The sequence below is a fragment of the Colletotrichum graminicola genome (genome assembly GCF_000149035.1).
Source record: "Colletotrichum graminicola M1.001 genomic scaffold supercont1.13, whole genome shotgun sequence".
Lineage (NCBI taxonomy): Eukaryota > Fungi > Ascomycota > Sordariomycetes > Glomerellales > Glomerellaceae > Colletotrichum > Colletotrichum graminicola.
The window spans coordinates 574,197-590,227 of NW_007361017.1; the positions used below are offsets into that span (position 1 = coordinate 574,197).

A 16,031-nucleotide genomic window follows, 5' to 3' on the forward strand; every position below is an offset into this window, starting at 1 on the left:
ACCCTGAGACTGGTGGTAATGGTCTTTGAAATAAGATGATAAACCAATGTAGGGCCGACGTCTCGGGGATTCGGGGATACACCACACACCACCTCCTCTGTCTGCCAATAGCAGAGACAGACTCAGAGAGAGAGAGAGATTGTGTCAGAGAGAGAAAGTGTGTGTGTGTGTTCCTGTCGTCCCATTGTTGGTTCGTTTGCTGCCGAGCAGGGCGCGAGGAGATGACCTCTTCGATGGATCCTATCCCCAGTCGGAGGATCCGCACTTTAGACTCTCCCGATATGCGGGCTTACGTATGTTGCGGAAACTAGGGTAGGTTTAGAGGAACAGGCTCACAAGTGGTTATGCGATGGGGGTGCCAGCAGAAGCCGTGCAACCGTACACCAAATGCATACATAGTAGGTGAAATGCATGCATGGGCTCTGAGAAAGGAATTCTGACGGAAAACCCAAGTCAGGTCAGACGACATCTGCCGACCATTCCATTAGGGTTTGGTTGTCTGGCCTCTTTATTTTATTTTATTGATGATTGAGCTTGTTCGCCCATCTGGCCTCCCCCCCTCCCCTTTCATCGTCCCTCACGGTGACACCTCGGCCGCAACCTAGTGCAGAGAAGAGTTTCCCGAGTCGAAAGCCACAGGAGGTGTCTCCCTGGTCAATGGGATGGGGCGTCGTTGCAAGGGGGTGAAGACGCGAGAAAAGCGCGAGCAAAGCGCGAGGGGGGAGAGCGGGCGGCGGCCGCCCGGTGGCTCAACTGTCTTCAGCCTTTGGGTAACCACACGCCTTCCACTCGGGATTGCGGCGCACGCTTTGGGTTGTAAAGTGTGAGTTATTGTAATGGCATGGGTTTAGTCATTCGCTAGTTTGCTCGCAAGCTCCATGAATGACTGGCAGAGCTGGATTATGGTTTCCCCTTTTTTTTCCAAGTGTTGGGTCTCAGTGTCGGAGCAAACCTCAGCGATGACGGGAAAAACCCCCCTCCATGCCCATTATCGGTATGTCACTCATCCGAGACAATGGAGCTAATGAGGCAAACCAGCCGAAGTAGGCAGCAGCAATGTCTCCCTATTCCGGTGATTATTGGACTGGCGATATTGATGGGGCTCAGAATAAGGTTGTAACAACAAAGCCACAAGTCGAGTCGTAATTAGCCGACCAGCATTATTTCAGCCGGGCGGTAGGTAGTCAGAATGATATGAAATCATACAGCTTACAGAGCAGAGCAATACGGACACCTATACCTAGGCACCTCGCAGTACAAGGACGTACCGTCCGTGGACTTGTACCCCCCCACTATGAGGACCCAAGGCCATAAAAGCTGTGAAATCCAAGCGGCCACTAGCGTACGAGAGAATGGGGTATGGGTGCGGGTGGGCGTTCCGTTGCCTTGTCGTGTGCATAGCACCCCCCTGTTCGGATACTACACCGTACCAATCACTAGGTGCGAATATATACCTAGGAAGGTAGGTATCCGTATGTACGTACACTATCCGTACGGATACGGATACCGCATCTACTGCTAGCTGCTCCTGACACACTAGCAAGTCTGCTGAGCACATGGAATCGAACCTGACTAAGGAGCGAGTGGGGACGACATTGTCCCATTTTCCCTCGGGCCCGCTCTTTGCCTGCCCTGACCATTCCAAGGCCGCTGGTGACTCTGCATCAACCTGAGCCTCGTCATGGTTGGCTACCGAGCCCCGAGGCTTCCCTCTGACATGCTGCTTGTCATTCACTCCATCATTTGGTCATTCCTTCCACACCGGTCACGCACATACACACACGCTACAATCTCTCTTACACGCCTGCACAATACTCTGTATCGGCCTCTGAGCAGCTGAGTTTTGTCTGATAGCCCCAGGCCTCTCTGCGAGAGTCAGAGTATGAGTGAGAGTGAGACATAATCATAGCATGGAATTCGCAGCCACCGGGCAGCCCTAATCAACCAATCGGCTGCTGCTTCAATCAACAACTTGCTTTCCTTCATCCATCATTAACCGTTATCTTTGCGCCTTAAACACTTGCCCGTCCTACCCACTCTTCCGTTCGCTGATCATCACGACCTTGACCCGTTTCCTGCTCACCGTTCGCCACATACATCGCCGTGACTTTTCCCAAGGCCCAGCCGAACGTGGACCTTTTTCTTCCTTTTCTTCTTCTCCTTCCCTCCTCTTTTTGACTTTTTACAAATCACCCCACGTACGGTAGCACTTACATCATACTTGCCGCAGTTGTACGCACACTCTCTTGCTGCTCCCCCCCTCCCCCTCCCTGGGCTTTGGCAGCTCACCACACGGTTTAGTCTGCGCCTGTCTTCCGTCTCAACCATTGGGCATCGCATGCACATCCCAATGTGCCTTTACGCCAGTTAACACTCGTCACGAATAACCGTCGGGAATTCTGAGTTATACATGCACACACACACACACACACTCTCTCTCTCTCTCTCTCTCTCACGCACTCACACATACACAGAGGTAATTACATTCCCAAACAGCCTGGATCAAAATGGGAAAACCTCCGTTCTACCTGGGTGTCAAAGAGACTTTTTGGCCATGTGGAGTCACACACCTCTCTTGTCCCATTCTGATCTCCAGCTCCAGCTTCATCGCAGGGCGGCACATGGCATGGCGGTTGGTTACACCATGTGTAAGCTTGCGCCAAAACCCGCCGGGGGTTGCTGCTTCTCCTGGCTCGGCTAGGTAATACGGTTTTGACGGCCAACGGGTGGCTGCATGTCTTGCGAGCTGGTGTAACCCGTGACTTGACTGGAGAGATACCGATTCCTGTGCCTCGGTCATGTCAAGCCTCGCTTAGAGTTCAGTTCCTTCGTCGTTGTCGCCCGGCAGTCAGTCGCTATTAGGTAGTTTACCTACTGTTGCTCCATAGCGTTGTCGCTGTGGTGGTGGTGGTGGTGGTGGTCGTCGTCGTCGTCGTCGTCGTCGTCGCCGCTGGCTAGGTTGATTAACCTTTCACTTCCTTACCATAGTCACAACACGCCTACTCCCCCTGATCCCTTTACATACACTCCCCTACGTCCCCTGCCCTTTCACCCTTCAGTTTGTCCTCCAAGATCTCCACTCTTGCCACACGCCTCCCCTTCTCCATGTTCATGATCCGTCCACCATCACATCTTTCCACCCCCTTGTGAGTTGGGATTTCTCGCCCGTCCACGCTACTGCTACTTCTCCACGACGTACTCGGTCTCCATTTCCACCCTTGTAATCTACGGTTCCCCTTCCACCTCCATCTTGTACAAGTACTCGTCGCTCATGGGCTTCTTGCCTGCCCAGCATATGCTCGCGATGCCAAGACTCGTTACGAGCCCAATGACTGCCGCCACGCTATACACTCGTACACTTTGCATAGCGGCTGGATGCTTGCAATGGAACCCCCCCAGTCACTCGGTGACGAGATGCAGGTAGCAGTACCTACCTCTGCTGTTGTGAGTCCCAGGTCGATAGTCTTCCACCCCCCACCCCACACACCCCTCCATCTGTTTGCTCGTCTCGTTTTGCTGATGCTTTGGCCCACGGCTTGAATTGGACCGGGCTGGAACTGACAGCCTTCCGAACTCACTGCTTGACTGATGACTTACATGTACAGATATACCCACGCGCACCTCCCGTGCCGCACTCTCTCTCTCACTTGTCTCTGATCTCACACCTTCTTCCACACCCTTTTACACACCTTCACTTGCCACTTTTTTCCTCGCCACACTCCCCACGCTCTGCCTCTTATTATCACACCCCCATGCGAAGTTAAAGCTCGCAATCCCATACCCCCTTACCAGATACGTATCCCTAGTCGGGACGATTACACTTTTACGACCCATGCCAGGCTATCCGCACCCGTACCTGTCCTGGTCAGCTCACCCGCTCTCTCATCCGCCGCGGCAAGGACAGTATGCTATGTATGAGAGAAGCGTCTAATCCGGGGTTGGGTTTGCCCTATTCGGATCAGTGCCATTGTACCTATCGCCCATCGAACCCACAGCAAAGCTCAGGTCCAGCTCTACCCTGTAACAGACACGGCGAGCCAAGGCACAACGTCAAACGACTGTGCGCCTCTTTATTGGAGCATTGCCAGAGTCCACGGCTTTGGCTCTTGTGCCTACCTCATTGCTGCTGGCCCCGGCAGCTCATTAAATATCGTCGCCCCCTCCCCCGTCACCTGGCCCCAGATCGGACCAGTCCATCACATATATCATCTCTCACTACCCCAGGCCTTTTTCAACCTCTTGGCCACTATAGCCTCCTGCCAAAGATCAACATACATACATTCGCCCTCTCCCTCTCTCTCTATATATACACGTCACCTCTTCCACCACTACAATACGATGCTGTCTATCACACCTCAGGGAGACCACCACAGCCAGTCGCACTACCTCCCATTCAGACCTCTGCCTTCCCCGAGCCGCCCTGTTACCGACCTGCCCTTCCTCAGCTCCCTCGCCAGCAGTATGGGCCACAGCCTCCACGTCGGGAACACCTCGTCGGTGACGGCAGCCTCGGTCAAGGATGCCTCCAGCGTTGCGCAAGCCCTCGAGATTGCCAGAGAGAGCCCTGACGGTGCCTCGGACCCGACTGTCAGCTGCATCCTGGAGAGCGCTATCAGCCAGATTTGGGCCAAGGTCGCCGCCCAGCCCGAGTCGTACGTTTTGAACCGCGACGAGTTCGCCGTCTTCAACTACTTCCAGCATCGCTTCGCCGGCAACAAGATCGCCATGGCCGCACGGAAGCGCTACTGGGACAACGCCCGCGCGTGACTCCCAAGCTCCAGACTCTGTTAAGAAGCGGTTGTCATCTCGGGAGGGCAACTAGCTCATTGTGCATAGCTCGGCGCGCAGGCTCGCGACGCTCTGCCTTCTCCTTGGGGCTCACACAAGGCGCCGAACCTGCGAGGCGTAACATGCTGGTGCATCTGTACATCAGCAGCGTGCATCCTTCCCCGGCACCTCGTCTTGCACCCCGAAAAGAGCTGCATCTATACCCAGCGGTCATACCGTGATCACAAAACGTAAACCGGCGACTCGGGTTCAGTTGCCACGCGTTTTGGGAGAAGCATATCCATCACACTTAATAACGAAGCAACAAAGGCAGTCAAGCGGGTTGGCAGCATTTACACCCTTCCCTCTCCCCGGGCCATCTTTCCACTTCTCCATCAGTCGGATTAAAAAGCAGACGACCAAACGACAAGCTTGCTTCTCTTTCAAGCCATGGGTTTTCCCTCCAAGCAGGCGTCCGATCCCGCCGTCCTCCGCCCAGAGCCCTGCCAACCTGCTTGTCGTACCCGGGCATGCAGTCTCGACTCTTGGGTGCACCTCGGTCCCCTTATCCGTCCCATCCTCTTATCAGTCCACTCGATGTATATTTCCGCTCTAATACCCGAAGACTATACCCATTCATCAGACCAAACCCCACCTCGGTCTGGGTATCCTGCCTACAAATAGGAAAATTGGAATGGGTCCAAGCGCCCCGTCCCTTCGCTCTTTTTTTTTTTTATTAAAAAAAAAGGGTAAAAAAGCAGAAGAGAAAAAAAAAGAGTAAAAAAAGAAAGAAAACAGGACCCCTTACACACACTCTCTATCTGCTCCGTCTCAGTCTTCCCACTTCTCCCTAGGACTCCACTGCAGAACGTCACAGCGCAGCCTGCAACCTGCATACTCAGGGAGACAAGGGGGATGAAGGGCAAGCGACCCGGCAGGCAACGTCCAGTACCAGGATCGGTCTTTATGGAAGACAGGGCTTGCCTATCTCCATGTGCATTGTCGCAGCCTGGCCCATTGCACCATCCTCCAGATGAGACGGTGGTCTCTCCAACAACGACGATGGGCATTCGGGACACTTGACGGTGCATCCAACATGGCCGACGAGAATGGCAAGGCAGCCTTGAGCACAGACATAGAACGGTCGCTCTGCAGCTAATCTCAGCCCTCGCATCGTCACGATGTGTGATGCTGCCATGTCTAGACTTGCCGGGTGGGGGAGGGTTAGACGGAGTCATTCGGGACGACGTGTTGGTTTCGGATCACTGGTTGCTGATGATGATGATTCAAGCCACTGGTCACGTCTACGGTTTCTTGGGTGGTCAACTGCACTGTTTAGTCCCGTCGCTCCTTGTTGGAGTGTGGCTTGGCCAGCGCCAGAGGCGCCTGCGTGGAAAGCCGCTAGGACGCTGCCATGACACGAGAGCGACCAGATGGGACCATTTCATACTCGGGAGTACCAGGTCGAATGTCTTGGATTATGGAACGCGCGCGGGCGATTCGGGCGAATGGTGGCGGATCGTCAATTGTGTCAGTTTTATGCTTTTTGGCATTCTTGTCGAGGGAGAAAAGGCTATTTGCAGACAAATAGCCGGAAACAATTGCCCGGTGGTTTGGCGTCAAAGTGTGCGTGTCACTCACCATACTCGAGTATTTATTTTTGGATTTTTGTGCTCGGGGCGAGGCTATTTCTTGTGCATCCTATTCTTCTTCGGGGGGGGTTTTTTTTTTCCTTCCACAACCCGCTATGTACATATATGACGACAAGGCAGCATGGCACGGTTTGGTTTTACAATCATGCATCATAGACATTTACCCTAGGTGGTTTTGTTTTTGGTTTTTTTTTGCTGGGTGCACTCTGGCTGGCATTTGCAAGCGAACGGGGGAAAACAACATAGCTTGATTCATGATTCTCACATCCTCAGACCTTCTCTACCTCGTGTCTTTCCATGCACGGTTGAATGTGACTGACTGCGCCTCCAATAACAATAAATTCAATATTGACATTACTAGCAACAGATTGGTCTGGGCGGGCTGTTGTTCACCGGCTTGACTCTCTTGCCTCGACCAGTGCTGCGGCAGCCAGTCGATCGAAACTTCCCCCACGACTCTTGCACTCATGCATCGATTGCGCCTCTTCTTTCTTCTCCTCCATTAACTAACAAAATTACCCTGAGGGCTACCTCCTCGAAACGGCAGGTGGCCCCAGCTCGAAATTTCAGCTGGGTCGCTTTCCTCAGAAGGTTTAAGGTTATTCAGTGTTTTGTTCGCATGGAATGGCAGGTGCGTGCGGTATGTACGGCGACAAAAGGGGAACCCGAGCATGGAGCAAGGTGCAAGACGACGACGACGACCTTCAGAACGGGCAGGAGCCGGCGCGCGCTCTTGCCTTGCTCTTGTCGCAAAGCAGCCACCAAGAGAAAGAGGAGAGCAGCAGCAGCAGCAGCAGGAGCGGCAGCGGCGGCAGCAGCAGCACGGGCACGGGGTCCCTTCTTGTTTAGCTTTGGATGATTAGATGATCATTGAGACCGAAAGAGGAAATGGGCAAGAGAAAGAAAGTGTAGCATGGAAGGCTAGATGGCACGATGCACCATTACCGCATAACTCCATCTCGAGCCTTTTCCTGCCTCCTCTCGGTGTGTCCGTGACTTCCTTTGTCAACTCTTCATCTAGGTATCTGTAATTTATCCAAAGCTCACTCATCCCCATGAAACGGTCCTCGTTAAACCATAACTCAATATCCGGGTCGACAGGCTTCTTCTCTATAGGGCCAATCCTTTCCGACTGCCCTGTTCCGTACCTGCCGTAGGTACACGATTGAGGTCACCATCTTCCTTACTTTTACTAGTTACGCCGCCTTTGAGCTTACACTGGCCGATCGATATCGCTTACCTTCTCGCCCGACGCACCTCCGCATGCGATCTCATACTCACTATAATTACTAGCCAAGGTACATACGCGCCAGATCCAACCCCATCGTGGTTCGCCCTACAGCCTGCCTCCCGGCTCGCCTGCCCGCCACCGCCGCCCAAACCGTCATACTTCCAATAGATGCAAATCTACCGAATCTATCCTGTCACTTCGCCCACCGGAATCCTCGTCACGCATTGAGCCGTTCAGCCTCTAATTCCGTTCAGCTGCTTGCACTGGCGTTTTCTCTCGCAGTTGGCTTTCCGTGGCGCTCACTGGGCTGCTTGCTATTCCTTCACCACCCCCACCCCTCTCTCTCTTTCCGGAACCCTCCGGCCCCCCTTTTCCATCTAGCTGACCGGCCCTATGGGATTCGGTGGCTTTTTTGCTTGATAAGCAGTTTTGGCCACATCCTCTTCTCTCTCGTCACGCGGTATCTGACACCGGCCACCAGACACCTAACCGAAATACAGGGCAGCCCGGCCTCGAGGTTGCAGAGCAAGAAGTCGAAATCCGAACCTGCAAAGGCGCCACACGATGGCCCCACGACGGGTCACCAGAGCGCTTGCCGTTTCGTTCTTTGTCCTCGTTCTGAACACGGGATTCGTAGCTTCATATAACCTAACCCCGGAGGCGGCCCTCTCGGACTATGGCACCCGTCACCAGGGAATCATGGCTGATGCTCCGGCGCCGCCGGATCCTCAGCCAGGTGCAGAGGAAGGCGGGCAACGGCCGCTCGAATGTTTCCAAGTCGCCCAGCCGGTGCTAGGCCCCAACGGCCCTGTCTACCAGGAGGTTGGTAATAGTGATGATGGCAAGGGAACATCTCCGGCGGACTTTACAGGGTGTAGGGTGCAGCTTATGGACCACTCATTTGGCAACAGCTATGGCAAACCCTTTGTCGGTAAGTTGCGTCTTACCATTGGCTCATACAGGTTCATGGTTGTGAAGCGGAGATGGATCCCCTGACTTGGTGCCGACAGGTGATTACACGCCTCCCAACTGCGACTTTAACCGCGTTATTGTGAACTTTACTGCCACATCTGCAGGCCGTCAACTGGATCGGCTGGCTTTGTTGTATTTCGGCGACACGGAGGTGTGGAGAACATCCACAGCGGAGCCCAGAGCGGCCCCCGGGATTGTTTGGACCTATTGGAAGGACATGACCCCGTACCTTAGCCTCTGGAAATCTCCCCAAAAGATCATTTTCGACCTGCCTAACCTCATCGGTATGTTTGCTTGGTTGACGCTCCAGCACACCTCTTAGCGACCCAGCCATCCATGTATCAAATGATTGGCCGATGCCACCAAACCCCGACCCGCTACTTTCATCGGAGACATTGGATTGGGGGCCAAAACCGCTAACGCCGCCAAGACGACAGGTATACCGCCCCTTTCAACTGCACCCTGACCGCAACCTTCTTTAAGTCCGATGTGGGAACCGACAATGCACTCCCCGCTGACCTCATCATCCCCATCTCGTCACGGAACGCGTCCTCCAACACGGGCAGTGCCTGGCAAGTGCCAGAGCGTGAGGCCGTGAGCACCGTCAAATTTCCGCGCAATGCCAATCGAGCAGTCTTCTCCGTCTCAGCCAATGGCCAAGGAACGGAGGAGTTCTGGTGGAGCAATGTCCTCGACAGCGATGCCGCAGCTTTCAATGCCACCGTCGGTATTGCTCCTGCTGGAAGCCCTTGGCGCGAGGTCCAGGTCCTCATTGACGACAAACTTGCCGGAGTGCAGTGGCCCTTCCCTGTCGTCTTCACCGGAGGAGTCGTGCCTAGCTTACACCGACCGCTCGTGGGGCTTGACGCGTTCGACTTGCGGGAACACGAGATTGACATAACTCCCTGGCTCCCGGTCCTGAGCGACGGCCAAGAGCACACCTTCAAGATCAAGGTTGCTGGCATCTCCGACCAAGGAAACCGGTTAATCGTGAACACCACCGTTGGTAATTTCTGGGTGGTCTCGGGCAAGGTCTTCCTCTGGTTAGACGAGGAAGGGTCTATCACGACCGGCAAGCCGCCTACAGTTTCTATTTCCGACCCCGATATCAAGATATTCGGCCGTGCGGTTGGGAAGAACGCAACCGGTGCGAACGAGACTCTCACCTTCAACCTGGGCGTGACGCGTTCTATCTCAGTCAAGGGCGAGGTTGTTTCCAAAAACGGGACCAGTCATCCCGAGTGGACACAAAGTCTGTCATATACCAACAGTGCAATACTAAGCCGGTTCGGCCGCGATGGCTTCAATGACTTTGTCATCGCCGGCACAGATGCGCTGCTTGGGGGGCCGGCCAGGTACCAAACGACATACTCGTATCCGCTGATAGTCAACCAGACGGCCGACATGACGCCAGCCGGCGACCTGAGCCTGGAAGCAACAATGTACCAGGAGCTGAGGTTGGAGGTCGAAGGCGCGGGTGTGTATCCAACCGGCCTCGAGGCCTATAACGCTGTTGGCCAAAACGTGCAGGGACGGAGCGGTCAGTACAGTGTATCGAAACTTTTCACTTTCCGCAACGGCACGGCTACGTTCACCATGCCGGCAGATATGAAGAGCAGTTCGGCGTTTGGGACGACGCGACAAGTCTTCCTGTTCAGCGGCGGCCAGGACAGGGCACGTGACGTTGAACTATACACGAGGAGCGTCTTGGCTACGAACAACACGGTGCTGTCCGATAAAGAAAATTCTGCCGATGGGCGAGGGAGAATTTTGACCGTCCCAAGCCTTCCTTGAGACACCAATCAAGACGGGTAATGAGCATACTAGATACAGAATCGTTCCATGTTTCAGGGAGACTCTCCCCGTGGACAAACATGACATGCCGAACTCCGGGTTGCACCGACCAAGTGAGATCTAGACGAGCAGCACACGCGCCCAAGAGTGTGTATCGAGTTGGCCCAAGTGACCTAGGCACTAGGGCACCTGCTAGCGATGTGTCTGTCTCACCTGAGGCTACGGCAGGTAGGGAGGATAGAACCGGGATTGTCATTTTAAACTTTCGGGGTTAGAAGCAAACAGCCAAGCAACGGTGATTTGCCCCTTATCCCCCCCAGTCTAGTAAGTAGGTATCTATCTGTATATGTCACCTACACAGACATGGCAACTATCGATGGACGCGTTCCACATCGGAAACCAATCAGCCACGTCTCGCCACTAGTGCCAAGTTCTTTTAATAGGGAGAGGGAGAGAGTCTACCACCCGGTAGACAAAAAAGATAGCACACTAAATTTTACCTACACCATACTATCGCAAACCACACAGTATTTAATTAATAAATATACCTATATAAATTAATTAAATTAAATATAAAGTAGTTCTATTTACTATTAAGTACACTTACTATCTATATTAATTATTTCCTATAGTTAGGTAGGTATTAAATTAACTTAGTTATTAATAGTTAACTATAATAATTACCTCTAGCCTTCCTCTACTAATTCTTTAACTTTACCCTCTAACTAATATATAAAGTGCTATATAAGCTCTTTAGGTATTTACTAGTAATTCTTAATAAGTAATAGATCTAGGGAGTTATAATAATTAAAGTAGCTCTTTAGGCTATTTTAAGTCTTCTAGTCCTAGACTTTATTTCTTAGTAAAGGCCTATAGCTACTATTACTATCCTTTTTAAGAATAAAGTTATTACCTTACTTAATCTAGGGTTTAACTACTAGCTTAAGGATCTAGTTAATATAGTAGTTATATATTATTTTTTTATTTTTATTCTCTAAGTTATAAAAAACTAATAGACTTTTAAACTTATATCTAATTATAGCTTATATATAAATATACTTCTAATCTTTATTTTAAGGTATATTTACTTTTTAGATATAGTCTAGGCACTACTTCTTACTAGGCTTTTAAATAATATATAGTTTTCCCTTTAGCCTAAGGCTAAAGTAATATTTATTAAAAAATTATACTTAGTGCTAGTCCTTAGGGTAAAGGTACTGCTTTAATATATACTTTATAAAGGCTACTTAGTTAGTAGTAGTATATAAGCTAACCTAACTATAGTAGTAGGTAATACACTTATAATATCCTAGTGTACCTATTACCTATTAGACTATTCTTAGGCTATATAAGACTTTAAGACTTACTTCTTATAGTAAAGTACCTTAAGATAAGGTTTATACGTCCTAGCCTCCTCTTTATATAAACTTATTAAGAATATAAAAGTTAGAGTTAGTAATAAGGCTTCTCTAGCTATATATTTTATTAATAAAAAGGTTATAATAGAACTATTATAAATAGTCTTAAAGTATATAATAGCTAGTTCTTCTTATAACTTAAAAGTAGTTAAATACCTATTATTTTAGGTAATCTAGATTAATCTTTTATAAATATTTAATTACTCCTTAAATTTTAGCTTTTTTTAGAGTCTAAACTTTATAACTAGGTATTATAATAGAAAGTTAGTTTTGCTGTAAAATAATAATAAAGTAAAGAAGGGAGGGAAAAGGGGGGAAAAAGGGGGGTATAGGTAGGTAGGTAAAATTTAGTGTGCTATCTTTTTTGTCTACCGGGTGTCTACATAGTACGATGTACCTTTGTACTCCCCGGGTTAAGCTTTTCGGAGAGGCTGCCAAATCTCGAGCCACCTTGCCGGGCAGCGATCTACAGGACGGACAGCGAATCTCGGTGGCAGGTTGAAGTGGATCGCGCCGCACGACGCGGCAAGGGGTCTTGAGAATACCTCGGTGCATGGAGCGTTTTGCTCTATTGGCTTAACTGATGGACATGCATTCCTTTACACACATGTATATCGCGCGGTTGCTGCACGCGTGCTCCTTCCTATGCCGTGCATGGTTTACCTAGTATCGGTTGTTGGCAAAGATGCAACCGCCAAGGGCGGGGTGTTTGTCCGTGCCATCATCATGTACGAATGAATATCTGCTCGTGCCACGAAAGTCTGCCCGAGTGGGTATGGGCGGGATCGTGGCCCTGTGCGCATGCCCGACAGGACGCCATGCGCCGTCAAACTTTAGTGCCCCGACATTAGGAATGAGAGAATCACCACGGCAAAACCATGAATTCCATGGGCGAACCATTCTGGGTTCCCGGGTGCGCTGCCCCGCACCCCCGTCGCGGGCATCGTCCGTCCCTCATCGGTCCCGTCGTTCCTCACATTTCCACCCTGTGCGCATACAAGCACAGGCTATTCGTGCCTTATCCGTGCTGCCACGGCCCCAGGTACACAAGGCATGTGCTTCCAGTGCAGGATTGCCCAGTTACGCGGCTTTCACAGGGCGAGCGAGCCCTTGGCGACTGGCGCCCGCACCAGCCTCTCCTCCGAGGGGGGAGGGGGTTATACGCTAACCACGTACTACACGTCGCCGTGGAAAGCCTAATTGAGATTTTCGCAAGCGCCTCGATCCAGACAAAGCCTCATACATCACACGAAGCCGCCCGGCAGTTTGGGAGGAGGAGGATCACAGAGTGGAGGGCGTGTGGCGCTTGACGGACGGTCTTACCCCCTTCCTTCACCTCTCTCTCTCTCTCTCTCTCTCTCTCTCTCTCTTTCTCTTATTCTCTCATTCTCTCATTCCCACCCCCCCCCTTCTTCATCTCTAGCCGGGGTCCATCTCTCCAACAGACGATGCGAAATAGGGGTCGACGCCCGCGATAGAACACTACCGTCGATCTTTAATATGCAACCGCAAGCCAAGAAACATCACCAAACCTTAACATTCCTTCTGCCTGCGGACCACATGCCTAGGTATGTACACTACCGCGCATCGACTCCACATCCGTATCCCCCTTTTCCCTCCCTCCCTATTCCCCCCTCTTCCGCTCCCTCGCATTCTCCTCTCTCGGCTTCTTGAACTCTATGGCACTCCCCCCCCAGGCCGTGAGATGTCCGATCCTCGCAGATAGGCTTTGACGAGGCTTGTCGATGACGCTGCGATTGCCAGCCAGAATAGGTACCACGCTCTAGAGCGGCCGCTCCTTGCACACTGGAATAAGCAAGGCCGACAACGAGGACATGGCAATTAGTACGGGTTCGGGTCGCTCTCCCCTCCCCCCAATTCGCTGTCGTCTAACACACGCCTCGCGTAGGTGCCATAATCTGACACCCGTAGAATCAAGTCGACTCTTGGCATTCCTCTGTCCAATCTCACAATAACACCTTCTTGGTGCACACCCCGGTGCCGAATCGGCTCCTGCAAGACGGGCGACCGACGTTACCGTCCAGCATCAAGGACTTACACAATGACGGGTGTTGCCAAGTTGAGGCGAACCGGGAGCGGTGATTGGTGGAGAGGGGGTTGCCTTCTGGAGGCGACCCGCCTTCCCGGGCGGTGCCCTCAGTCGGACGGTCTGAGACCCACACCACACGCCCTTCCTCGAGCCGATACCTACCACAAAGGAGGCCGGTTCTAGAGTTGGTTCACCGTGGGGTTGACAAGATGGGACAGGAACGATAAAGAAAAGGTTTTGGAATGTCGGGCGTTTGCCTTGGTTCCCACTTCATTTCCGAATCCTTTTCTTTCCTTTCTGCGTCCGTTCCCGTCGGAGAAGGCAATGCGTGATGCTCCGACACGCGGGCGCCAAGTGTCCCATTGGATGTTGCGCCAAGCACGGAGGCCAGGGAGACGTTGGCTTCGGTTCGGTGGTGGAGGCACGGCGGCCCACAGCTGGCAACGGCCGCATTTTCTCCACATCATACCATGTACAAACACTATCGTGCATAGTGATACGGGCTTGGCGAAGATCGATACACCTAATTACACCCAGTAAGGCGAGGCAAAACAGGACAGGACACGCTATTGATTGAGTCAGAGCACGAAAGGGCAAAGTCAACAAGCGAGCCCCATCTGGTATATGCCCACCAGAAGTCTAAGTCAGGCGTGACAGTGCTGCGCTGGCATGCTTGTGGGCAGACTGAGAGGGAGGGAGTATCCGTATGCTTTCCTTCCTCCTTCTAGAAGTCCTGTCGGAGTCCGCGACCGATTTGGGGGGGAGGGGGGAGAAGGAACCCGGATATCGGCCTGCGCGGAGACGTGATAGGTACACGAATGCAGGGCTAGCTGGGTCCAGGGCCTGTTCCGACCATGTTCCCCTTGGGCATGTCTCCATGTTTCCGCGCCCTGCGGACACGGAGTGTCGAAAGGATAATAGAGTCGGTGTGCGTTGGAGCAGCAGCTCCAGGGGGGTTGGTTGAGCTCGCTCAGACTCCACAACTGACCGACCTCCCATGGAGACCGCGCCGCCTCGCCGTTGCGCGGCCCCGCAGCATCGCTTGAAAGTGGCTTGCTTGCGATGCCGGACAAATCACTGTCATGGGAGAGTACGAAATGGCAGTTTGAGGGGGATAGAGGGTGGGAGGGGGAAAGGGGGTGGGAGGGGGGAGAGAGGGCGTCTGCGAAAAATTGGTACCGGTACTGCAGGTGTCGGAGACTCTCCGATGCTAGACGGCTGCAGGTGTCAAAGTGAAGCGGCCGACGCTGCGGGACAGAAGACTGTTTGTTGCTTGGCCCAGCCGTGTTGCCGCCCGAGGAGGGTGTGGCATAGGGTGGGCTTAGGTCGATGATGTACGGATACATCGTCACCATCCCTTGGTATTCGCGGCATCACGAAGCAAACATGATGTGGGCAGCAGGGGAGGGGGGCTGAGCGGAGCCTAACCTCATGTGGGTGTACCGGTATCACGGTACGAACGTCGGCCGTTAGGGGAAGCGCGATCTGGGTATCCCGACGACCCGTATCAGAAAACCTACCAAGAGTGAGAGAACAAAGAAAAAAGGAAGCATGGTGTGACGCCTTGGCTTTCTTGACGTGTTCTCGCGAAACTAATCATCAACCATGGGATGGCCTCGAGGCGGCAAGGGAATACCTACATACTGTACATACCTAGGTAGGTAGTACCCGAGGTATCGGTACACCTGAGAGGAAGCCTACTTACTTTTGGGGAAAGAGTGGGGGCAAAGTGATTAGTGCGAAGAGGGAACAAACCTTAATTACCAAAACGACCGCTTGCATGTAAACTACCTGCCGCATAAGCGACACGGCTTAGAGTTTCCACCCCCATCATAACCATCATCGTTGTTCTTTAATTCAATTTTCTTTTCTAGTTGTTCGCTTTGACAAACAGAATAGGCCCCGCCAGACGCCACTGGTGACAGTACTAGTTCCTGGCTCACGGCCGTAAGAGCCACATATACTCCCCACGATAGTTCCGCTATACCTAACAGTCCCAAACCCCTCGACGATGCTCTTGGTAAGCCAGCCTGTTGCGAGCTGCAAACGCTTGGGCTCCTGTGGTGCATCGGGGCCGGTGATGTTCCAGCGCCGCGAGATCGCCAGCAACGACGCCACACTGCGCTGCACAGGCTCAAGGCACACCT

At 52.4% G+C, this 16,031-nt stretch overlaps 3 protein-coding genes across 3 annotated transcripts; all 3 read left to right on the plus strand.

Annotated features, from left to right (window-relative positions):
• Positions 1–2,410: 2,410 nt before the first annotated feature.
• On the plus strand, positions 2,411–2,701 carry GLRG_04229 (uncharacterized protein; the record flags this gene model as incomplete). Its single annotated transcript, XM_008094914.1, has 1 exon — positions 2,411–2,701. One exon carries the CDS (start codon positions 2,411–2,413, stop codon positions 2,699–2,701), a length of 291 nt encoding a protein of 96 aa, XP_008093105.1.
• A 1,637-nt stretch (positions 2,702–4,338) lies between these two features.
• On the plus strand, positions 4,339–4,767 carry GLRG_04230 (uncharacterized protein; the record flags this gene model as incomplete). The annotated part of the gene is made up of 1 exon (XM_008094915.1): positions 4,339–4,767. One exon carries the CDS (start codon positions 4,339–4,341, stop codon positions 4,765–4,767), a length of 429 nt encoding a protein of 142 aa, XP_008093106.1.
• A 3,447-nt stretch (positions 4,768–8,214) lies between these two features.
• Positions 8,215–10,416, plus strand: GLRG_04231 (uncharacterized protein; the record flags this gene model as incomplete). The annotated part of the gene is made up of 3 exons (XM_008094916.1): positions 8,215–8,581; positions 8,661–8,906; positions 9,053–10,416. 3 exons carry the CDS (start codon positions 8,215–8,217, stop codon positions 10,414–10,416), a joined length of 1,977 nt encoding a protein of 658 aa, XP_008093107.1.
• Between the last annotated feature and the right edge of the window lie 5,615 nt (positions 10,417–16,031).